This window comes from Pteropus medius, unplaced genomic scaffold, assembly GCF_902729225.1.
Source record: "Pteropus medius unplaced genomic scaffold, Ma_sr-lr_union100, whole genome shotgun sequence".
NCBI lineage: Eukaryota > Metazoa > Chordata > Mammalia > Chiroptera > Pteropodidae > Pteropus > Pteropus medius.
In genome coordinates, this window is record NW_024349799.1 from 15,000,612 (window position 1) to 15,026,022 (window position 25,411).

The following is a 25,411-nucleotide window of genomic DNA, read 5'->3' on the forward strand; positions in this document are numbered from 1 at the left end:
CACCCTTCTCCTTCAGCCTCTTTCTCTCACAGCTGGAAGGACATCAGAGACAAGCCCACCCTGTGTGTCTCTTGTCCCCTCACTTACAAAGAAAGACCAAGCTCCATGCAGTTCTCTTTCCACAAACCCCGCTGCCTCTGGTCCCCTCCAGACCCTCAGCCAGCCCCATGCTTCCCCCGTGAATGCGTGGATTCTCTTTCCCTGCTTTTACCTTCTTTAAGCCTCCGTTTTGTTCCTGCGTCATTTGATTTCTGTCCAGGAAAGACTGACATTTATTAATCCAAGGGTGCATCCATATTCAACTCACACAACACTGCTCCTTGGGAGTTTTAAGGAACCGGCTCTTAAGAGGGCATGGGCCCAATACACAGGGCCTTGGGAAGGGGCCCTCCTCCTCGAAACCCCCACTCTATGGGGAGCAGAGCCCAGGAAGGGTGTGTTGGGTGGTGAACACAGTTTGGCAGAGGAACCCCTGGTCAAAGGGGGCGCGAGACGCCAGAGACGGGTTTGCTGGCAAGTCAGGGAGCTGGCAGCTGGCTCAGACCGAAGAGGTTTGGAGAACCTAAGCTGACTTTGTTGGCTGTTTCCTAAAATATGGCTCCTCAAGCTGCCCTTCCTCTCCCACCATCTGTCCCGAGGTTGCTCTATGTGGCGAAGGACAGCTGTGTCTTCTAAGGTGCCAGCCACAGCCCTGGCAAGTAGGCTGGGGTGGGGGCTTAGATCCCACCTCCCAGATTGGAGCAGTCACCAACCACCTGCCACAGGACCCTTCTCTAGTCCCCTGCCTGTCACCCGTGCCTCCCTCCTGCAACCTGGCAGTGTGGAATCAGGCACAGGGCAGCCCCTCCTGTCTGTCTCAGCTCTCTTGGGTACTGAGGAGGAAACAGAGGCCCAGGGAAGGTAACTGATTTGTCTCTGGTCTTCCAGTAAGTTTGCATAAAAGCCAGACTTTCACGGGTCTTTCTCTCCTAGTTGAGTCTTCTCTCCGCCTTCCTCACTGCTCCAAAACCTTTCCCTCTGCATTTATGGCACAAAATGACCTGATGCAGAGAAAGTAATACTGGTTAAGGATTAGTAGACCGGCATAGCTAGCTATGTGACCTTTTCTCAGTTTGTTAACCTCTCTCTTTTCTCTTCTGTCAAACCAAAAACAAAACGAACCAAACAAAACAAAACCAACAATGATTAGATTTAGGAAAAACAGAACAAAATACCTTGTGGGTGGTCGTGGAGTTGTTTGGCCAAAGTTAAAAAAAATAAAAAGAAAAAGAGTGGCCCCCAAATGGGTCAGAGGACAGATAAATGTTAGTTTGTGGGCTCCCTTACCAGTGATCCCAAAACTCTGGCCACACTAGGAAGTGACCCAAAGGGAAAAAATAAGGTATGTCCCCAAGGAATTTATTTAGGGGATCCATTTGGGGCTGCGAAGGTTGGCTGCAGCTTTCTTCCCCTGGATATCCCCACCTGTCCCACCATAAAGGAGGTAAAGTTTTAACCATAAGAGCGCAGGACCCCTTCTTTCTCCCCGCTTCCCTCTGCCAGCTCCTCACCCTTTTGGTTCAGAAGTTTCTTCAGAAGATGGACTTCCCACCCTGAGGTTCTCTGGCTTGCCTCTCCCCTCCAGGGTCACCACTGGTGCTCCCTGCTTCTGTAGGGGTGTCTGGCAGAGAAGAGGGGCCACGCCATACTCACAGCGCGCAGCTGACCCAGGATGGGCAGGAGTGCTCAGGGCCTTCCCGTCCTGGGAGCAGTGGCCTGAGACATGGCGCCCCCTGCAGGCCAAAGCAGGAGCGGCGGCATCCGTGAGGCAATGATAAGAGTCTGCAGGGGCACCCAGTTTACCCAGGTCACAGCCTCTAAGGGAGACCATCACTTCCATTTGTTGAAGCTCCCAGAGTTTAGTAGTCCCCCCTTATCCGCAGTTTTACTTTCCATGGTTTCACTTATTGTGCTTTCAGTTACCTACAGTCAACCTTGACCCAAAATTATTAAGGGAAAACTGCAGAAATAAACACACCGAAAGTTCTAAATTATGTGCTATTCTGAGTAGTGTGATGAAATCTCATGCCATCCCACTGCATCCCGCCTGCGACATGAATTGTCCCTTTATCCAGCGTATCCACGCTGGATATGCTTCCACCCGTTTGTCACTTGGTAACTGTCTTGGTTATCAGAATGAGTGTCCCAGTATCTCAGTGCTTGCGTTCAAGTCACCGTTATTTCACTTGACAATGGTCCCAATGCACAAGAGCAGTGATGCTGCCGATCAGATATGCCAAAGAGAAGCCGTAAATTGCTTCCTTTAGGTGGAAAGGTGAATTCAATACAATAAGATATTTTGAGAGAGTTTGACTACATTCACATAACTGTTAATATAGTATATTGTTATAATTGTTCTATTTTATTATTGTTATTGTTAATCTCTTACTGTGCCTAATTTATAAATTAAACTTTATCATAGGTATGTATAAACAGGAAACAACTTTGTATATATATGTGCTGTGTGTGGTTTCAGGCATCTGTTGGTGGTCTTGGAATGTATTCCACACAGATAAGGGGGGGCACTATTTGTTTTTCTTAACCCCTTCACTTTTATCACCCAGCCCCCAATACTCCACCTCCCAGTTTGGCAATCACCAGTTTGTTCTCTGTAGCTTCGAGTGTTTTGTTTTGTTTGTTCATACTACTATTTTAGAATAATAATGAAACCGGCTACTGAGTTTTAAATGTTTACTTGGAACAGAGTAATGCTTTTCACACCTATACAGCAGTGTGACTGTGCTATTCACAAGATAACAGAAATTAAAAAACAAAACAAATCATAGTGCATAGAAGTGGGACACCTGTTTAAAGTGGTTTGATAAGTATCATTTTTTACCCCATCTGTGTTTTCCTGGATTATATGTTAGCCTAATTTGGGAGGACAAGACTTTAAATCCGAATAGGGCTTTGGTGATGGGGGCACTCCAGTACTGGGCCTGGCCATGGGGTCGCCACCCACATCTCTTTCCCTAAGTGGTCCATAGTGGGGAACAGATGACTGGATGTGCGGCGTGGGATAGAGAAACCCTGAGGTCAAAGTGGTGGGTTTGGTCCCTGTGTGGGTCAGTGAGCTGCAGTGTGTACGCTGCCCCCTGCTGGTCATCACGAAAATGGGTGACTGGTCTGGAACAGACTTTCTCAAACTGTGGGCTGGGGGTCCCCAGCAGGTCAGGGGTCTACAATGTCGAAACTATTTTCATCATCATAATAAGATGTTTGGCCTCATCTTCTCACAAATGCACATAAGATGAAAAGTTCATTGATACAGTTTCAGATGCCACATTGGAACTGATCTTTAAGAAACAACCGACTGTTGTGTTGTTTTGATGTAGTATGAAAGAACAGCCACAATCATCTAGAAAGGCTATTAAGATGCTCCTCCTTTTTCCGGTCTCAGTACATATACCCGTGAGAGCCTAGATGTCCTTCATGCACTTTAAGAAAACCACAGATTGCAAAAAAGTGAATGAAAAATCAGAAATGAACATCCAGGGGCCTTATGTTAAGCTAAACATTACATAGATTTGTAAAAACGTAAAACAGTGCTATTATCCTCACTAAGGTTTTTCGTTTTGAAAATATAGTTATTTTTTGTAAAATATATGAACATCTAATGGATTTATTGTCTTTTAATGAATTATAAAATTTTTTCTCAATTTTAATTTCTAATATGGGAAATATCAATAGATATAGCCCATATTATTTAGACTCTTCAAGAATTTTTTTAGTAACGGGTAAATGAGATATAGTTCTCATACTATAACATTCACACTTTTAAAGGATACAATTCAGTGGTTTTAGTGTATTCACAAAATTGTGCAACCATCACCACTATCTAATTCCAGAACACTTCATCACCTCAAAAAGACTCCTTGAACCCATTAGGAACTCCCCATTCCTCCTTTTCTTCCACCTCAGCCCCTGATAACTACCAATCTACCTTCTGTCTCTGGATTTGCCTGTTCTGGACATTTCATACAAATGGGAGCATACAGTACATGGTCTTTTGTGATTGGCTCCTTTCACTTACCATAATGTTTTCAAGGTTCATTTATGTTATAACCAGTATCAGTGTTTCAGTACCTTTTGTGGCCGAATAATATTCCATTGTATGATATGCCATGTTTTGTCCATTCATCAGTTGATAGACATTTGAATTGTTTCCACTTTTTGGCTATCATGAATAATGCTGCTATGAACATTCATGTACAAATTTTTGTGTGGATGTGTGTTTTCAGTTCTCTTGGATATATAACTAGCAGTAGTTTGGGGGGTTATAGGGCAACTCTGTTTAACGTTTGAGGGACTGCTATACTGATATCCAACCTCAGTAATTTTTAAGAGTGTAAAAGAGTCCTGTGTTTGAGAAACACTGGTCTAGATGGGATTAGACCAGGGGAGTATGGACAACTCAGTACAGCCCTTCGTCTTTGTTCTAAGATTGAGAGTCCCTCAAACTCATCTCTCTCTTCCCCTCCTTTTTCTCCTCCTAACACATATCCTTGGTGGCAAGGAGAACGCCAGCTAAGCCACACTGTACAAGTTAAACCCCCAGGAAGTTCAGGAGCAGGGTCACCTCCCTACAGGATTTCCAAGGGTACCATTTACATTGTAGTCCCGGTGGACAGTTGTGCAGGGTGGCAGTCCTGGTGCAGCTTTCACTCCCTGCCCTCCTTCTTGCTCCGGAGAGTGTTGTTAGCGGAACATCTTGGGGATCAGAGTCTGTGAAGACCTTGTATGCAGAGCTGAGGATGGTAACTGGCTTCAGTCACACTCATGCACCTGGGGCTGCTGCTGCCAGGTCCTCCATGTTTGGGAGCCAAGTAGGGTTTGCCCAGGCTGTCTAGCCATCTTCTCTCTACCTACCCCCTAACCAGGGTCACTTCTGCTGAGGAAGTGCTAAGCACAGCAGTGGCTGTATGTGGAGGGAAGCAGGGATTAAATGCACTAAGGGCTTGCCAACTAAGTTGGAAATTACTGCAGTTGCCTCTTCTCTCTGATTCTAACCCTTTGATGTCCTGCCGGTCAGGTCCGATCTTGACCCACTTAGCCACCCCTCCCAGAATTATGAGCCTTTTGAAAGAAGAGCGTGGAGGGAACCGTATTTAGTTGGAGGAGTGATTCTAATGGTGAGATTCTGCGTGTCAGTGGGGGCAACGTATGGGGATAGTTTGGAAGCCTGAGGACCCTGTATACCATCTGCACCCCAGCCAATGACGTGTTTTTTTCTTTTCCCTCTTCTCACCTCAGATGTGAGTCCCCACCCCGCCTGGGCGTTCTAAGCATGGCGGACACTATCTTTGGCAGTGGGAGTGATCAGTGGGTTTGCCCCAATGATCGGCAGCTTGCCCTGCGAGCCAAGTGAGTACCTCTGAGGCCCAGCCAGGCTTCCCTCTCCCTCCCCCTCCTGCTCCCAGTCTCTCTCTGGCGTGTTTCTGTCCCAGGAACCCAGAGAGGGAAGTTTGGAGACAAGTACCTATGTAATAAACACCCCACACCCTGAGCTGGGCACTGAACAGACCTCTTCACTCATTTAACCATCATATGGAATTTATCCCCATTTCTCAGGTGAGGAAAGTGGGTCTGGCTCCTTGCCCGAGTCACTTACCTTGTAAGTGTCAGGTCCAGGACCCGCATCCGGATCTTTCTGACTCCGGCACCTATCTGCAGGGAGCCAGACCGCTTCCTTTCTTGCCTTCTCTGTTAAAAGCATACGTCCCCACCCCCTTCTGTCACTGGTCACTGAGCCTTCAGTCCCTGAGCCCCTAAAGGTGGGGCACCTCTGATCCCTGGAAGCCCACTTTAAAGTTGAGTGTCCAGCACTGGCAGACAGGACTTAAGGCTGGACCTAAGCCTCATCAAATGAATGAAAAGCATCCTCCTGGCTGACACACACAGCCAGCCTTGGGGCATCCCAGAGCTCCTCCACGTTCCTGTCACAGTCTCTCTGGTTCTGTCTTGGCCCCTTGGGGTCCTGGTTTTCTTGTTATCCCTAAGTCTGGTGACCCCTCAGCTCCAGTTTGGTCAAGCTGTCTATACCCGCTGTCTCCCTGTGGCTGGAGACAGAGGTTCCTAGATGCCTCTCCTGCCTTTCTGTCTCCCTATCTCTCTGAGAAGTTGGGGGTTCCTGGTGTCACATAAGCCCAAGAGTCCTCTTTACCTGTCATACCGTGCCAATTACAGGAGTCAGCATTTCCCAAATGGGAAATTTGCAATTAGATGTTATGAGCCTGTGGGGACACAGAGCTGAAACATCAAAGGTGGAGAGAAAAATTAATCTGATACACCCCAAAAGAGTGGAGTCCTGCATGATTTGCTGGAATCTTTGCACGACAGTTAATTTGTCCCTCTTACTGAGATGGCTTAGCCCTGGCACGGAGGAGAGACCAGGGAGGAAACCAGCCCCTCTCCCTCTCTCTGACACCAGGCCAGATGCTGTGTCCTCCCTGGCTAGGTACAAGGAGCCAGGGAGAGCTGTGCTCTTGTGGGAGGGCCCCTGGATACCCCTCTGGTGTTTCCTCAGTTCTTCCTGACCTTGTCTTGCGCTCAGCAGCAGCCAGAAGCTGTTGTAGCACCTTTTAGAAGAGCAAATGCTTTTATCTCCTCCCCAGGGTGTGCTGCCTTGTAATGCCAGGCTTCTTGTAATGCCAGGCGCCTTAAAGGAGAGTACTTCAAATCCGCATGTCCAGGCACTGTACCGAGAGTCCCTCTAGGAAGTCTGGGAACTTTACCTTTCCTGGCTCTAACTCTAGGTCTGTCCTCCTGCCCTCCAGCCACCATCAGATATTTTCCAGACCCCTACTATGTGCCAGGCTTTGGTTGCACAGCAGTAAACAAGACCAACATGGCCTCTCGTCTTAAGGCACTGGTGAGGAGGAGTGAGCATCGTACACATAATTACCCATGTTCTTGGACAGTGGGAACAGGCAGTTGGGGTAAAGGGGGTGCTAACTTAACTGAGAGTGTGATGCGTTTGTTGGGTCCTGAAGGAGGAGTAAATGTCAGATGGAAATGTAGGGAGGAGCTTCTAGGCAAAAGGAACAGAACGTGCAAAGACCTTGAGGTAGAAGGATCATGGCATGTAGAGGATCTAAGAGGGGCCGGTGTCGACTCGAACGCAGAATGACTGAGGTGACGAATGGGGTGAAAGGAAGACGGACAGGTGGACAGGGGCCAGATGGGGCAGGACCTGGTCCTCCAGAGACTCACATTCTGAAGGCGAGACAGAGGGTCCCAACTTGCCTCAAGATAATGTTTAAGCCCAGTGATGGAGCTATGCCCGGGTCTTAGTTCAGAATGGACTCCTAATCCATCTGGGAGGGGATCAAGGAAAAGCCTCCTGTTGAAGATCATGTCTCAAAGAAGTCTTAAAAAAGGAGTGAGCCAGTGGAAAGGAGGTTTAGGTAGAGGGTCAGGCTCCTCATGTGGAGGGAACAGTGTGAGCAAAGATCTGGAGATAGCACACAGCTCAGAACAAGGGAACTAGGAGCAGTTTTTGGTAGTGCATACCGTGTGAGGCCAGGGGAGCCGAGAGACAAGGGCACCCTATGGGGGATGTACAGATGGGTGCTGGGCACCACTGAAGGTTCTTCCCCAGGGGTTGCAACTCATCTACATTTGCAGCTTGAGTCGGCCCTTTGGCTGCATGGAGGGGCACTGCAAGGGAACAAGATGCTCAATGGCAGCCATGGCCATAAATGAGAGTCAAGGCCTGACTAGACATGGGTAGGGAGTCTGGGGAGGAGGATGAATAGGTGAATGTAGTTTGTGGGACTTGGTGGGCGATCAGGTGAAGTCAGGAAATAAGGCTCAGAGGATGCCTTGGGGGAGCCTGGCACGGCTGTCAGCAGCTGCTGGACTGGAGCTCCCCTGGCCCAGAGGCCTGCTGACCCCTGACTGGCCTTTAGAAAGCCATCTAACTGGATCCCACCTCTTTCCTCCTCTGAGAAATGAGGCAGCCTGCCTTGCAGGATGACAGGAGGTCCAGTGGGAGGAGTCTGCAGAACCCCTGGCTGGTAGTGGGCCCAGAGTGAGCTGCATAGGAGCTGCGTCCACTGAGGCGGGTGGTGGTGCTGGTGCTGTGCCCTTCCCCCCGTAACCGACTGGGTTAGTTCCCCTTATTTACACATCCTCCGAATGCCCACCTGCCTGTTCCACCAGCAGCATATCTTTAGCACCTAATGAGCTTGGCATCACAGTAGATGTTCAATAAATATGCATTGAATGAATAGCTCTTATAATTTTTTCTTTAAATAAATATTTGTGTAACTGATTGGGCACCTGTCTCCCCCAGCATGTTATAGTTCTCCAAGGCGGTGACTTTGCCATCTCGCCCATCTCTGTTCCTAGTACCTGGTACAGAATGCCTTGGAAAAGCAGAGACGTAGGGCAGGGAGCTTGGGGCTTGGTCTGCTGCCGCCACTGTGCTGAGGTCTCAGCCTCAGGAGGCGTCACTCCTGCAGCCCAGTGGAGTGGAGAAGGCTGAGTCCCCTAGGCCAAGCCCTAGCCCCACCTCGCCATCTTGCCTGTCCTTGCCTCCTCTCATGCAGCTCAGTTACCCTCCTGCCCTTGGACCCTCTAGTTTTCAAAATACTGTGAATCTTCTTTTATCCTCGAGGTTCATTTTTAACCTAATTATAGTTCTTTCCTATTACATAGTTAACTCCACCTCACTTTCTTATATGATTCAGATCTAGGTTTGCATGCTTCTCTTGATAATCTTCTGTGCCCCTCCCTCAAAACCTCATGTGCCATGGCACTGGTCTTCTCCATTTGCACAGTGGGCACATTCCGTGCTCCTGCCCCACCAGGTGCTGCTGTCTTTGTGGGGCCCAGCAGCTGGCGGGTGGCAAAGCCAGCCTTTGGAGCCTGATGTCTTCCCTGTTCTCTGAGCCCCTTGCTCCCAACACACAGCAGCTGGGCCCTCCCCAAACTGTTCTCAGGGGCTTTGTGGATGCAGCGGGGCTGCCGGGGTTTGCACTGGGGTGGCCTCAAGGCCTCTGTGTTGTTCTCTCTCGAGGCTGCATACAGGCTGGTCTGTGCATACCTACCAGACAGAGAAGCAGAGGAAGAGCCAGTGCCTCAGCACGGCTGAATTAGAGGCCATCCTGCAGGTCATCCAGAGGGCCGAGCAGCTCGACGTCATGGAGCAGCAAAGGATAGGGTAAGGGCTGCTCCGAACAGGAACAGGAGCCGAGCAGTGAGAGGAGAGCAGGGGTGCTTAGTGCCAGGTCATTGGGCTGGGAGACTGGCACCCTGGGTCCTAGGACTGGCTTTTTACCGTGGGGAGTGAGTCAGCTCTGCCTGAACACCCCTGGGGTGTAGATGCGTAACCCAGCCTGGCAAAGCCTCACTATACCCCTCTGTAAGATGAGGATAGTGGCTGATGTGGGGCTCCAAGCCGTGAGGAAGAATGAATGAGTGTGGTGAAAAGCGTTAGGCATTGTTCAGCTCTACAGTCTTAAGGGCAGGCCAGCTCTGGTCCAGCAGGGAGGGCTTTAAGTCGAGGCTGAACCTCGGCCGTCCCATCAGAGTCCAACAGGAGACACTCTCTAGCATCTTCTAAGCTCTTCTCCTGGCCTCAGGCATCCAGAGCTGACTACTAAGCAGTCTTCAAACAGCTTTGTTGTGTCTATTTTTGTTTGTTTAATTACAAAAGCAATTCATACTTCGTTGAAAATCTAAAAAACACAGAAAAGCACAAGTGGGAAAACACAAACACAGTGCGTTGCCTTGGGCAGGAGTTAATTTGATTCTGATCTCCCTGTTCTTCTGTTTATCTTTTTCTATTAAATATATAATCATTAAAAAAAGTCAGACATTGTAGAAATGCAGTCCTAGAAAGCGAAAACACCACTGCAAAGACTACTACTTTCCAGTTTAACGTGTGTGCCTCAATAATAATGATGTATTACTATCACTGTATTACAGAAAGGGTTTAGATCAGACAGATGATTGACATGCCAGTGTTGCATCCCTCAGGCTCCCCCAGGAGGGTGTGTGAGGAGCTGGGGGATGTTTCATATCGGCTCTCTCGTGCAGTGGGACACGTTTGTGCCCCCTCATCTATCTGGGCGGCTGTCTCTGCCTTCCCTGTGCTGCTCAAGTGGACTGGCCCCTTCTCTGAGCACTGGGTGTGGCAGAGGTGCAGAATGACCCAAAAGGCAGTGCCTCAGGTTAATCGTCTCAAAAGGAGGTAGTGAGTCCTGTGTGTTTCATGAGTTAGGAGGCACAGGGTTGTATTGACAGAGAGTCCCCAAAAACAAGTAGGTCAGGCCAGGGCTGAAACTGGGTTTGCTCCCAAGGCTCTGCAGGTCCCTGGGGTAAGGGACGATGACACCTGTGGAAGTCAGGAGTGCTTGCTAGAGGACATGTGGGTAGAGGCAGCCTCAGTGCCCAGTCTGCTATCTGTCAGCCCCTGGGCAAAGCCTGATCGCCTCGGGAAAGTATGGGGTTTCCACAAGAGGGGAGCCTGGGTGGATCTGGGCTTCACCTCTTAGGAATTGTGTGCCCCTGGCAAGTGACTTCATATCTTCTGAGCCTCAGTCTTCTCATCTTTAAAATGGGGGAAAATAGCCTCCTTCTCAATGAGGGTTGTGACAATTAGAGGAGATAATGTATCCATACTCTGTCCTTCATTCATTCAAGAATTTTCACTGAGTGTCCACTGGAGATAAAGCAGCCAAAAAAACAGAAGTGGCTGCCAGTTTCATGGAAATTGTAGTACTGCATTACCTGTTGTCATGAAACATGGGTCACAGTGGGCTAAGGGGCCATGGGACCCCAAGGAGAGGAACCTATGCCAGACTTAGTGGGGTTCAGGGAAGGTTCCTGGACACTCAGCATCTCAGGTTCAAAAACGGGCTCTTTTTCTTTCTTTCTCCAGCTTCTTCATCTGCCCAGTTGCTCAACAAAAAGGCTCTATGTCATCTTGGTTCTCTCTTACCCCCATTCACCCCAGATCCGTCGATGTTGCCTCTGAAATGCAGCCTGTCCCAGTCTCCCTCCCCGGACCTCCCAGCACCTTCTGCTGCCTTCCTCACCTCAACTCCCCCTGTAATCCTGAGTGAGCTTTTAAAAACATCACTCAGATCAAATCACTCCTCTTAAAATTTCTCAGTAGTTTCACGATGACCTTCGGGAATAGTTCAAACTCCATTTTGTGACCCACAAAACCCTGTAATCTGGGCCCTCCTCCCGCCTCCAGCCTCCTTTTATCCCAGGCTCCAGCTCACTCACCAGGCAGTAGCCACGCTGGCCTTCTTAGCATTCCAACGTGCCGGGCCCTTTCTTACCTTGAACCTTTGCGTTTGCCGTTCCCTCTGCCTGGAATGCTTCCTCCCCTTGCATCTTTCCATCCTCTAGCTCTCGGCTCAAATGTTCTCAGAGAGGCCTTCACTGATGATCATCTAACATGCCCCCGTCCCCTCAGCCTCTCCCTCCCCCTCCCACTTATTTTATTTCATAGTGCTTCTCCATCTGAAGTCGGTTTTCTGGTTTACTTGTTTCTAGACGTTCTCACTTTACTGAGCATAAGTTCCGTAAGCGTAGGGACCATGTTTGTCTCTGGCTTGTTTGCTACAATAATCCCAGTGTTTGGCACATCATAGGTTCTCAATGAATATCGGTGAGGAAATGAATGGTTATGTTAGCCAGGCAAAGAGGTGAGGCAGGGAACAGTACCCCAGGTAAGAAAACAGCACATGGGGTTTGTATAGTGTTGGGGCCCCGCGGCAGCCGTGTCTGGACAGTGGTTGGGGTGGAGACAGGAAGCACATTCCATCTGACTCTGTGTCCTGTGCTTCAGGCGGCTGGTGGAGCGGCTGGAGACCATGAGGCGCAACGTGCTGGGGAATGGCCTCTCCCAGTGTCTGCTCTGTGGGGAGGTGCTGGGCTTCCTGGGCAGCTCGTCGGTGTTCTGCAAAGACTGCAGGAAGGTAAGGCCCTGCTCTGGCCCTGCTACTCTGGCTGCCCTGCCTGGATCAGCTCTACTGCTGCTCTGTGGCTTTGCATCCTGGCTCTTAGGAGTGCATGTGTGTTTGCACATATGTGTGTAAGCACGTGGTATCCTATGCTTCTTTTTAAGAAGAATTGGAGCCTGAAGATCAAACAGCCTGGTTTCTAGGGCCAGCCGTGGGGAGTGGAGCTCTGAGTCTCACAGGCCCAGGTGTGAATACAGCTCTTGCACTAGCCATATGACCGAGGAAAACTGGTTTAATGTGCCATGCCTCATCATCCTTATCTGTAAAATAAGGACAATGATAATGTGTAAGTTAGGGTGTTGTGAGGATTAAATATTATATGCAAAGCTCTTACGGCCTTTTCTGGCATATAATGTACTCAACATTATTAGCTGTTATTAAGTAAATACAGTTCTCCTCAGGGCCAAATAGTATGCTAGGATTGCATAGTGTTTGTTTGCTCTCGATCCTTGCCCTCTCAGAGAAGAATGATCTTCACAGCAAGGTCAAATGAATTTTTTACTGTTTTTATTGTACTCCACTGATTGTTCTAAATTCTGCTACATATTAAATTTTTCATATTGAGTCCAATACGTTTTATAATAACTTTTTGTTTTTCCTGGAGTTTCTAATTGCCTTTCTTTTTCTTATTGACCAAAGGATAATGTGCCTTTCGATCCTCAAGATTATTTAGCATCTCAATTTTATTCTCTGTTGCATGGAGCCTCTTTTTTTTCCTGCCAGAAACACTTCTAGATTCTTATTCCTGCTCAAGATTAGACTAGTTGCTGCACAGCTGTAATCATGGGACTTCCCTTTATTGCCCTCCTAGGTTAGAGCCACTGTTCCCAAAATACCATGCCTTCCACTTTTTCAGTTTTTCACTCTAATTTTACTGGAACTGATCCTCAAGTAACTTCCATGAGCCAGCCGCTGTTTTAAGCCTGGAGTTTATTTTGGTGAATAAGACAGAGAAAATACCTTCTCTCTTGAGATTACATGGGGTAGGGGAACCAAAACATTTGATTAAAAATGATCAAATAAATAAGAAGTTTTCAGGAAGTAATAAATTCTAGGAAGAAGTAACAGGGGGAGTAAGACTAGGTGGGGTGGGACGATGAGAGCTGAGAGGACTGTAAACTACGAACAAGTCAAAAAAAGTAAACAAGGACTTGGCAACACGGAGGCCCCTGGCAACCTTGGCAAGGTCGTTTTCAGTGGCATTCAAAAGCTGGATGAGAGAACCAAGGAGCAAAGAGGTTACTATGTACAACTAATAAGTGGGGAGGCCAGATTTCATTTTTTTTTTTCCTGTTCTAGGACATGTCGCCAACTGGGCTGAGGAGTGTAGATTAACTAGTGAAGGGTCTTCGGAACAGTGGTGGTATGGCAGGGGCCTAGGTGTCGGGGGGATGCCCATTTGTGTACCAGCTCCTCTTTAAGCCCGCCATAGGCCCGAGACTAGATATCAACAAAAGTGGTGTGTGCAGGGACCTGGGAATGTCTTGTTCTCAGCACCTGGGCAGGTGGGATTATATTTTGTGATTTCTGCCTGGGAGAATAGGGCCAGCAGTCTGTTTCCTCCTTCTGCCCCTCAACCCCACAACTACTGTAAATGTTCAGGTTTGCAGGACCATGACAAGGGTGCAGAGCCTTATCTCTTTCCCCTGGAAAAGTCTGGGGCCTCTGCCACAGAGGCAGGCTGTTGCCCCTGCTGCTGAAGGGTTAATGCCAGCTGCTCCTTGGAGAGCCATTTCCTAGGCCACAGTGGCATTCCTGGGGTGGGAGGGGGGCAGGGGAGGACCTCAGCTGGATGTAGGGTTGGGAGAAAATGCTCTTCCAGACATTCTTGCCACCCCCATGGTACCCAGGAGCACTGGGCTAGTCCGGAGGACATTTCCATTTGAAATTGTTCTTATTTTGCAGCAGAGAACTTGGTCCTGGTTTGGGTGGCAAGGCGAGGAACACTTTGGGCTTCTGAGGGTACTTGTTTCTGGATAAAAGTGGGAGAATATGCTAGTTAGGGCCACAGCTGAATGATGGGCATTTGGGTGATTCTCTTCATCCATCCTTGAGAAGATTGTGTCATCTTTCTTTCTTCCTTCCTTCCTTCCTTCCTTCCTTCTTCCTTTCTTTCTTTTCTTTTCTTTTCTTTTCTTTCTTTTTCTTTTTTTTTTTCTTTCTTTCAATAGTAGAGGTTCCACTGTTTACAGGCCCTGTTCTAGATGCTGGTGATACCGTTAACAAGATAGATAAAATCATTGCTCTCTTGGAGATTATTTTCTAAAGGGAGGAGAAGAGAGACAGTAAATAAACAAACATAAAATAATATCTAGTAGTCTGAAGACTCTGTAGTGAATAAATTAAAACAGAGGGATGTGGTATAGTATGACTGGGAAGGCCTCTCTGAGTTGAGACCTGAACACAAGCAAGAAGCTGCCCCCAGAAGATCTGGGTGGAAAAGTGTTCCAGGCAGAGAGAACAGCAAACACAAGGGCCCTAAGGCAGAAACCAGCTGGGCATATTCAAGGAACTAGTGAAGGCATCTGGGGCAGAGGGAATGAGAGGTGGGCAGAGCTGATCACACAGAGCTTCATAAGTCAAGGTTAGTTGAGATTTGATTCTAACTTTAATGAGACACCAGGGGTGTGATGTGATTTGATTTGTTTGTAAGAGATTAGCCTAGAGCTGGATTGCAGGGGGCATGGAGTGAAAGCAGGAGAGAAGTTAGGTAGCGATGGCTATCATTGGGAGATGATGGGGACAAGGCAGCACAGGGGTGGGACCATATGCTAAGAGAATCAGTCTCGTCAGTGTATTCTAGGCAGGTGGGGAAGAATTAGAGGGCATGAGTCAGGGCCCCAGGAAGGAAAGAGCGTCCTAGAATGCAACTGGGCCAGAGCGAGAGGCCACTTGGTGTACTCTGCATGGTGAGTGGGTGGTGGGCCTCCTGGGCTTGCCATAAGTGCTGGTCCCATGCAGACGAACTTGGTTGTGGACCCAGCTTGGCCACAGCGCATTGACCTTGTACAAGTTACTTAACCTGTCTGAGCCTGTTTCTTCATCTGGAAGCGGGATAACAAAGCTTATTGGCTTGGTATAAGGAATAAATGAGCTAATGCAGGGAAGCCCTTAGCAGAGTGTTGTGTCCATTTTGAACACTCAATAAAGAATACCTGTTGTTTTTGCTATTATTATCAGTCCTCCTCAAGACCCTAGATGTTTAGACTGCCCGCATGTTAGGAAGAATGGAACTGACTTCCCATATATCTCAGAAGATGGTTAGTGACACCTCATGTATTAGTAAGCTCAGCCTGCCATTTCAAAATATCACAGATTGGGCAGCCTCGACAACACACATTTATCTGTCATAGTTCTGGAGACTGGGAGGTACAAGATCCATGTGCTGTCAATTCAGTTTCCGGTGAGGGCCATCTTCATGGCTTGTGGACGCCACCTTCTCTCATGGTGAAGGGAAAACTCTAGTCTCTCCTACTTACAAGGACACCAGTCCTGTTGGATCAGGCCCCACCCTTATGACCTCATTTAACCTTAATTATCTACTAATGACCTTGTCTCCAAATATAGTCGCTTTGGAGTTAGGGCTTCAACACAGGAATTGTGATGGAATGCAATTTGGCCCATAGCACCCCACATTCTCCTTATTAGAATTCATGTTTTCTTGAACTTAAAATTGGAGTTCCTACAGTTAGTCTCATATTTTTCATAATTTATATAAAGTCTTTGTAGCTCTGCAGCATAGGATGTCTTGATCCAGCAGGCAAATCGAATTCCTTGATTTCTGTGCAAGTTCCTCATATAAAACTAACAGTCATTTATTCAGCCTATTGTGGGCTAATTCTGGGTCACAGGAATCCAAAAGGAGAAGTGTCCAAAACAGTCATTTCTCTCAGGTCCTGATGGCCAAAGTGGAGAGACATTATTCTCTAAAGTGACACCGACCATGGCTGGGACCAGGTTTTCCCGGACTGAGAGCAATCAGGATGGCTGCCTGGAAGAGCAGGTTCCCGAAGGCTTCTAGAGGCTGAGAACAGAGCCAAGGGCATTCCAGGCAGGGAAGGGAGAACACAGAAGAGGCACATAGATGGAAAGGGGCTGGGCAAGCGTCTGATTGTGAGGAGGAAGGTTCTGAGGGTAGGGAGAAATGTGCTGAAAGAAGAAAGAAGAGATGACATCAGATTTGACTTTAGGAACAAGGGACCTTGGAGGAGGTCAGGGGCAAGACCATGAGGACCTGAAGACATGGCACAGAGCCGATATCTGTGTAGGAGATGGAGCTTGTTTAAGGAAGAGTTCTCTGAAGGCCATGCTGCATTGATCAGAGTGGGCAAGCCCACAGGGCTCCGGGCCCCCTGGGAGATGATCACAGATGATCACACAGACACCCTGGGGCCACTCTGCTAGGTGCTGTTCACTTAGGAGCTGAGTACTTGGAGAATCTGGAAGGAGGCTCAGATTTAGCCTCAGACTAAAGCAAAGCTTTAGTCCTTGCAGTGGCTCTCTGGTGTCTGGAATGAGAGGACAATGTCATTCATTCACTCATCCAACGAATACTTATACGCCTACTGGCGCAAGCACAGGGGATACAGTGTACAGATGCACAGATCCCTGCCCTCTGGGAGGGAGGTGTTAAATGACTATGCATAATTAATTACAATTGTGGTTGGGGTTATGGAGGCAGCCCTGGGGTCCTGAGAGAACTCTAACGGGGTACTGGCCTAACAGGGCATCAGGAGTGCTCCACTCTGGGCTCACCAGTATCTGGGGTGCCTCCCTGTTCATTTCAATCTCCACTTTCCACCTCCTCACCTTTTCAATGTCCTGCAGTCCTGGGTCCCCAGAAATGTGTGGGCATGGGCAGGCTACTGAGGAGGGATGCTGGGGAGATCTCTGACATGAGAAGTATCCAGATCCAGGTCTGGGGGGCAGGTCCTCAGGTGCTCCTGGCCACATGGAGCCATCCCCTACAAAAACCCTGGCAGCTTTCAGCAGCAAAAGCTAATGAGCGTGCGGGTGGAACCCATGATGCTGGCCCTCCCCTCAGCATCCCCTCCGTAATTGGGCCTGCACGCCCAGGCTGTCTGCCCTCATTCTGGGAGGGCTGTGGTGGAAAGGCAGAGGGGCTGGCTGGTTAATTAGAGAAGCCTGGCACTCCTAATTGCTTAGGATCTGAGTCAGCCACCTTTCAGTTTAATTTAGAGTCGGGCTTCACCAACGATGGGAGGTGGGGCAGGGCTGCAGGAAAACCTGCCTGAGCCCCGGATGGTGTTATTACCATGCAAGCGAAACAATAGGAGTTTTTTTGGTCTCAGCCAAAATGTGTTTTGCAATGTGGATGCAGAGGAGCCTGCCCATGAAACAGGGGTCTCAGTAATGTGTGCTGCACCCTGTGAAAGAGAACAAGGCAACCCCATAGCCCTGCACTCCGCTCAGAGCCCTTAGGGGTAGTCCAGGTAGGTGGAGGGGGGTGGTCAGGCATCAAGATGGGGAGGCACTGGAGGGAAGGGACCAGGCCCGAACCTGATCCCCACTCCTCACCCCCATCATACCACACACCCACATGTGCACACATGCACACACACACACACCCCCCAGCTCAGGGTCTCCTGCACCCTCTCTCTGGCCATCCTCGCTCTTGCCAACAGTGAATGCTGAGACCATTGTCTCAACCTCGTGAGTCTATAAAACACTTTCACAAAAGTCATCCTGTTTGGTCCTCAGGACAAAGCTGTAAGGGAAACAGGGAAGGTGAGGCTGTTCCCTAGTCACAGGTAGAGGACAGGAGCCCAGTGGAGGCAGTGTGGCCTGCTCAGGTCACCTAGCTGGGTCGTGGGGAGCTGGGTCCCCCAGGGGCATTTGTTGTGTTGTGCTGCCCTCCCTTCCTTCAGACCAAAGCATTCAGGCCTCATGCTTCCTCTTCCTTGGAGAAGCAGGGACATCTTTCTTAATAACACAGAAGAAACGTCTTACTCAATAGTTAGATATTGAAAATTTTTCTCATAAAATCAGGAATAAGACAAGTTCTTTGTATTTTTATCACCACTTCTATCCAACGTTGTGCTGCAGGCCTAGCCAGTGCAGTCAGGCAAGAAAAATAAATGTATGGCATAAGAATTGGAAAACAATAGCTAAAACTGTCATTATCCATGAATTACATGATTATGTAACTAGAAAAGCTGAAAGAATCTAAATACAAATGGCTAGCATTAGTAGGTGAATTTAGCAAGGTTGTATACAAGTTCAGTATGCATACAAGAAAATCAATATTTCTATACACCTGAGACGAAAATGAGAGAAAATAAAAAAGTCCAGTTTATGACAAAGGAGACACTGGTTGCAGGGGGAAAAAGAATGGTCTTTGGATACATGTGAGGTAATTTTGATATTCATATGGAAAAAATATATCTTGACCTTTATCTCACAATAGGCACAAAAGTCAATTCCAGGTTGAATTCAGATTTAGATATGAAAGGTAAAATAATCAGAATTTTGAAGGATAAAGAAAGGAAGAAAAAAAGAATGAACAAACACAGAAATCACTTTAAGGTAAAGGAGCGGTGCCTTTATCAACATGGACAATGACGTTGGGAACCCTAAGAGTACCCAGAAGGCCCTGTCCACCTTGTACTCCATCCAGTGCCACCAGTGGCTGGCTGGCAGGCTGCCCTCACCACCGCTAGGGAAAATAGCTTTTCCAGCCACTTTCTCAGGACCTTCAGAAGCAGCCCGAAGGTTCTCAGGATGTTCCCACTGCAAAAGCTAAACACCTGGTCTGGCCGAGCCCACCATAAGGGGCCAGGGCCTGTGCAGGTGGAGGAACAGGCAGCCCTTTGGGGAGACTTTTACCTCCTTTGGAGCCAGCTAAGTTCTCTAGGCCAATCCTTGCAAATGAAATTGAGTTTCATGAAGAGCTTGTCTCTCTGCAGAATTTTTCCATTCGTTCATTCTACAACATTTAATTGGGTACTGACTATATGCCAGGCCCTGGAGGTACTGGGATGAGCAAGGTAGGAGGTGGCCTCACCTCATTACCGCTACTAGGTAATAATAAGAGACAGTACTTCTCTTACTCTGCCAGATACTCTTCTAAGGGCTTGTCACATGGTAATTCATTCAGTCCTCCTAACAACCCTATGGGGTTGGTACTATTGTCATCCCTCTTTTACAGATGGGGAAACTGAGGCACAGAGTGGTTAAGTACCTTGCTCAAGATCGTTCAGCTAGTTAGTTGTGGAGCTAAGATTTGAACCCAGGCAGCCTGGTTCTGAGCATCCTAGCTGTTAACCACTGTGCTACATCAACCCCATAGAGTTTATGACCGTTCTAGGAAGGCAAGATGGACAAGAACAAGTAAATACAATAATTCCAGAAAGAGACAAAAACATAAAAAGCAAGACGAGGGGCAGGGCGAATAGGGCACTACAAGAGCTAGCGGGGAGGAAGTGAGAAGGCAGCTATTTTATTTTGGATACACAACATAAGCCTCTATGAAGAGGTGAATTTGAGCTTAAACCATGACGAGAAAAAATCAGATCTGGCAGAAAGTGTCCCAGGCAGAGGGAGCAGCATGGACGAGGTACTGGGTTGGCAAGAAGGCGGCGTAAGCAAGAACAGAAAGAAGGCCAGGGAGGCATGTGAGGGAGAGGACCCCACAAATGACCCTTCAGAGCTTTGTGGCCTGGCCCTTGCTGGGTCTGTAGAGTGGGGGCTGTCCCACCCTGCTCCTTGGATTAACTTGAGTCCCCCAAAATAGGAGGAGGCAATTTTTTAAATTATTTTTTAATTTGTGGTAAAACATACATAACATAAAATTTACCATTTTAACTATTTTTAAGTGTACAGTTCAGGGGCATTAAGTTCATTCATATTGTTGTGCTACCATCACCGCCATCATCTCTAGAACTTTCTCATCTTGCAAAACTGAATCCCTGTACCCTTTAAACATTGACTCTCCATTCCCACCCACTCCAACCCCTGGCATCCACCATTCTATGTTTTGTTTTAATGAACTTGACTACTCTAGGTACTCATATAAGTGGAATCATACAGTATTTGTCCTTTTGTAACTGACTTATCCCACTTAGCATAATGTCTAAAAGGCTCATCCGTGTTGTGTAGCACGTGTCAGAATTTCCTTCCTTTTTAAGGCTAAATATTCCTTTGTATGTAAGTAACACATTTTGTTGATCTCTTCATCTTCTGGCATCAGACACTTGGGTTACTTCCACGGTTTAGCTATAGTTTTTCTATAAATATGGGTGTGCAAATATCTCTTCGAATGCTTGCTTTCAATTCTTTGGGGCATATGTCCAGAAGTGGAGTTTCTAGATGTGGCAGTTCTGTTTTTAATTTTTGGAGGAGCTGTCATCCTGCTTTCCAAAAATGGGCAGCTGCACCATTTTACATTCCCACCAACAGTGCACGAGGGTGAGGAAGGGGCAGTTTTTCTCAGGGTCTCCCTCCTGAATGAGGTCCGGCGAAACTCATCCGTGTGCCCGGCTCCCTTTCCAAACGCAGCCCTCAGCACCTCTGTCCCTCCAGTGTGGCCGCAAAGCAGCAGCCATTTCATCTGAGCTGTCTCCAGATTGGCCTCACAGTGTCCTTTCTCCTCAACAACCTAATTCAGATGTAGGAAACGTGTGTTTGTGCCTCGTTACAAAGATGGATTTTTTTCATTCAGCTACTGATGTTTCCTAAATTCCCGGAAAAAGTCACTTACTTCGCCCGCCCTGAGGGCCCGCTCTGCCTGCTCGTTCATCGCCCAGGCAGCTTGACAGGACTCGACTTGGCTGCTGTTGCCGAACGGAGACACCATGCAGTATCTTGGAACATCTGCCTGCCCAGGAGTCTGACGATCTGAACAACTCCATTAAGACACACTTCTTTCTGGCTGTTCTAGTGCCTGCGATGCGGATTTTCTTCCCCCAGAGTACCTTCTTTCTTGCCACTTTGTACAGTTCAGGGACCATTCTGTTCACCCTGTTGAGCACTGACCTTCATTTCAAGGTCAAAGGCAGCTCCTGAGCTGCCAAGAGCCAGAATGGGATCAGGGAACCTTGTGACCACTGGAGGCAAGGCCCAGAGCTTCCTGGAGAGAGACCAGCCTTATGTCACTGGATCGGTTCCTGCAGCCTTTTAGAGACCCTGCCCACTTAGCTCACCTTCATGCAAACTCTGCCTCCAGGAGATCACCACTGGTGACAGACACTACAGCACAACGTGAGAAGTACCATAGGAACAAGAGGCATGGAGTGAAGGGCAGCAGGGCTGGCACCCAGAGAGGTGCGGGAGGCTGCGGAGTGGAGCTCATGTTTGAGCGGAGCCTGAAAGGATGCAGACCAGGTGCTGGCGGAAGGCAAGAGAAGGCGCAGCTCTGTAGAGGCAGATGAAGAAGAAGTACAGGGACCGATGGGCATTTGGCACAGCTAATGGTTCGAGGATATGGGAGAGTGAGCAGGTGTGGAGGGAGGCAGGCTGAGGGGGAGGGGAGAGAATGAAATGAGGATCTCCGATGGCTTTGCCTGGTGTGCCACACTTGTGCTTAGAGCCTGCTGTGCAGGGCTGGGTTGGGCAGGAGCAGGCGTGGGAGGGGCTGGTGGGCACGTCGGTGCAGGTAGGGCTGAGGTTCCTGGGGGAAGCCTTGTGTGGTCCGTGTAGTCTAGGCTGGGTCCCAGGCTGATAGTCCAAAGAGGGGCCCTGGTGTGAGATCAGCAGCCCGGAGGTGGACATCATGGAGGTGACCGAAGCGATGGGAGAGAGCAGGGGTCCAGACTCCCACCAGGTGGGGCATGGTGGGAAGGTGAGGTTGGGGGCAACCATCTTCTCCCCTTGAACCTGACTAAATGACCTGTCTGGAGACATTTCTGTGACATTTTGTTCCCTCAGGGATGTCATGCTATTGAAGTATCAGAGCCTCTCTGTACAATAAGTGAGCCAGGACCAGTCACTGGACACCTGTTGTGTACAGTCAGGTCACCCATGTATAAGGGAGTCACAATGAGAAGGAGCTTTCCTTGTAAATGCTGGGGAAGCTGCTCTCTGGGGCATTGGGGACAGAGAGGTTGGTGAGAGCTGCGCCTCCACAGAGAGGAGGTTCTCAAACCCCCCACCCCACCCCAACTTGGGCCTTCAGCTGTGAGGCAGGCACCAGCCTGTACTCCAGATCGGCCCTGCCGGGGCCATCTTCAGCATGACCACCGAGAGCTCAGGGCTTCTGTGCTCCATCTTGACTCAACCCCAACATGGGCTTTACCCCAAGTCCCAGCTCTGGCGGTGCCTGGACCCCCAGTTTTCCTTCTGTTTCCAGAAGTGACATCTCCTGTCCCCTCCAGGGGTGATGTGACTATTGAAATGAGAGAAGTATACGATAAGCTCTTAGAAACTGTGCCTAGCACATAGTAACAATAATTATAAAACCCAACAATACAGAGTGTATAAAATATTATCACACCCTCACCCTGCCCCTGACCTTAGCAGCCTGGGTATTTGTCCATCTCTATACACATGAGATGTTCACAAGTGTATATACATACATATTTTTTGAATGGGACCATGATATACTCCTTGCTCTATAATTTCCTTTTGTCATTTAATAACATATTAAAGACATCCTTTCAAGTCTGTGCATGGAAATCTAATGCCATCTTTAGTCGCTATATGATATAAGGAGAAGCCCCGCTTTTTTCCAGGCTGCTCACACGCCCTGCAGGGAGCAGGACTGGGGTGTGAGTGCTGGGCCAGGCCCACCCTCTCTCACTCCAGACACCCCCCATCCTGCTCCCTGCTAGATCTGGCCTCTTCTCTCTATCTGAATCTCTCCCAGGTCCACAGGGCTCTGCAGTTTGGCTTCTGCTGCCTTCCTCTGCTCAGCACTCTCCCTGCCCCTCATAGCCACCCATGTCTGAGATCTAGTTGAGGATGGGGGTCAAGTTCATTTCTCAGAAGGCTTTTTGGCCCCTGTATAAATCAGAGGAGGGACATAGCTGGTGGAGTGCAGGGGGCAGTGTTGCCTTGGTCCCTCGGTGAAATGCACCCACATCTCAGCTGTGCCTGCCATGCCTGCAACTGTAGTAAGTGCACTGGGCGTCAGGAGACATGGCCTCAGTGGCAGCTGAACTGCCCATGCTGCCCTGGATAAAAACCCCTGCCCCCACCTGGGGCTCTAAGTCCTCTCCTGTAAAAGGGAATTGTTGAAGGAGAGGGTGTCTCACGCCCTTCCAGCAATTTCCTCGTGTGAAGCTCAGGCTCGGTCCAGCCCTGGCAGCACTTCCACCTCAGACCAGCTCCTAAAGGGCATGCAGGGGCCCCCACAGACACAGAATGGCAGCAGCCACAGCTGTGAGCTCAAACTCATTTCTCTGTGCCTCCAGACACAGCATAGTTTATTGTTTTGAAGCTGTGGCTGGTTCGCTTCCCAAATCTCTTTGGCTCAGGCTGTGCTTGAGTGTGTCCTCTCATCAGGGGGAAGCCATTGTGGGGGTTGGCATGTGCTTCTAAGACCCCTCACCCCGCCTCTGATGTTTCTGTGATGCTATGTTCTCCCAGAGGTACGTAGGTGAAAGGCAGCAATTACACCCATTTTCCAGGTGGACAAACTGAAGCTCAGGGAGGTGACTTGCCCCTGGTGGCTTGGCTGGGACCTCGAAATTACTTACAGCTCAGTTTAGAACTTTTCCCACATACCCTTTGGGGAGTAAAGAGAGCTAAAGACATGTTGGAGAGCCCAAAGGAAGGTGATATCTGGCGCCAGCTTGCCAGTTGAGTGCCAAGGCCATTGTCTAAGTTCCCTCCAACACTGGGGAGGGGATTAAAGCCCTCCAGCCAACCATCCACAGTAGGGTGTGGCACCTGGGCCCCCCTGAGGCAGGCCCTCCGCAGAGCGGGCCTGGGGCCTTGCCCTGGTTTGTCACACCTCTGGGGGTCTGCAGGGGGTTTATGGTTGTTGAGTCATATACCTGGGTCACCGTGAGGCCAGCCTCTGGTGAGTGGACAAAACTGTATGCTTGGTTTAGGGTTGAGGACACCAGTTGGGCTTCTTCTCTGAGACATCTGTGTGGCATCCCCTCAGGCCTTTTGCCACTGGAGCTCCGTGGCTCTTTTCTCTGGGTCGGGTCAGGGTAGATTTGAGAGAACGCAGGCAGCAGGAAGCAGCGCTGGCAAATCTGTTTAGCAGCTGTTACCAAGAACGGTAATTTTGTGCAGCCTCTTGTCCTCTGTTGTGGTAAATAACAGATAATGACATTTCCAGTCCGTAGTGTGGCCGGGCACAGCACACATGGGCCTCACTTCACTGGCTGTGCCCTGCAAGCTGCCACACTTCGGAAGGCCTGCAATTCTTCATTGCTGATCTCAAATCGCCCATTTTTCCTGCTGCAACCTTTCCCGCATGGCTGTTTGCTGTTCACTGACCTTAACAGAAGCCGGTCCTTCTGTTCCCCCTCAGGAGGGCATCAGGGCACCTGTCCTGCTGATGCAGGGGGCGGGGAGAAGAGGGAACCAGCTTCTCTCCCAAACCCCACTTCCGTCCAGGCCTCCAAACCAAGAAAGAATCAGTCCTTTCCAGACATCCCTCTGCCCAGGAATCATATCTGCCATTCTGAGTTTCCAGGCACAGACAGGGGTGTAGTTTGAGCCCTCTAGGGAGTGAGGCCTAAGTACTGGGGTGCCACTTCAGGGCCTCCCCCAACAGGCTCCCAGCTACCTGTGGTGGAGTCTCATTCGCTTTCCAGCTCATTCATTCTCTGTTCCTCTGCTGTTCACTTGCTGAAGTACAACTCCGATCAGTGTGCCCCGCCCTCCCCCTGAAGTCTTCAGTGACTCCCTACTGCCTGCATAATGAAGTCTAACCACCTCCACATGGTGTCCAGGGCCCTCAGTCCATTCCCTAGGCACAGGCTGCTGACTTTAGCAGCACAAATGAAACACCAGGCTGGGAGTTCTGAGGCCTGAGGGTCAGGCCTGACTGCACCTGGCCCAGACCTGTCACTGTTCTCCTTGGAGTTCTGTTCCTGCACATCACCAGGGTCCCTAATTGACCATTAGTGCTGCTGCTACTGGAATGTTAAGAAGCCCAAGGGTGTTTGTCTAGTCAGCTATATATTTCAAATAAAAAAATCCGTTTCAGCAACAGGTATTTACTGGCTTTGAGGATATTTACTGTGTCCTTGGTATTGGAGGGGGCGTAGAGAAGGGAGAGGATATTTTCATGTAAACTGAACTTTTCAGAGTTACGATGAACCTGGAGAGTCCAAAAAAACAGTGCTGACCTCTGGGATAGATGAGGCTGCTGAAGGACTGAAATGTCCCTTTGCTGTGTTGATCTGAGGGCTGAACTGAGGTATGTGTGGGGAGTCTCCTGCCTTGGGCCAGGAGTTTATGCTAACGTGGCT

The 25,411-nt window shown here is 49.0% G+C and overlaps 1 protein-coding gene across 9 annotated transcripts in view; it reads left to right on the forward strand.

The window, feature by feature from the left end:
• Positions 1–25,411, forward strand: part of RPH3AL (rabphilin 3A like (without C2 domains)) — a 140,634-nt gene that overhangs the window by 48,041 nt on the left and 67,182 nt on the right. For 8 of the 9 annotated variants that reach the window (XM_039886252.1, XM_039886253.1, XM_039886257.1 and 5 more), the window contains 3 exons: positions 5,293–5,403; positions 9,062–9,205; positions 11,849–11,978. In XM_039886252.1, coding sequence (XP_039742186.1) covers positions 5,327–5,403; positions 9,062–9,205; positions 11,849–11,978 — 351 coding nt within the window. In that variant the 5' untranslated portion in view covers positions 5,293–5,326. The remainder of the gene's footprint in view (positions 1–5,292; positions 5,404–9,061; positions 9,206–11,848; positions 11,979–25,411) is intronic. The other variant, XM_039886255.1, reaches the window with a different exon arrangement.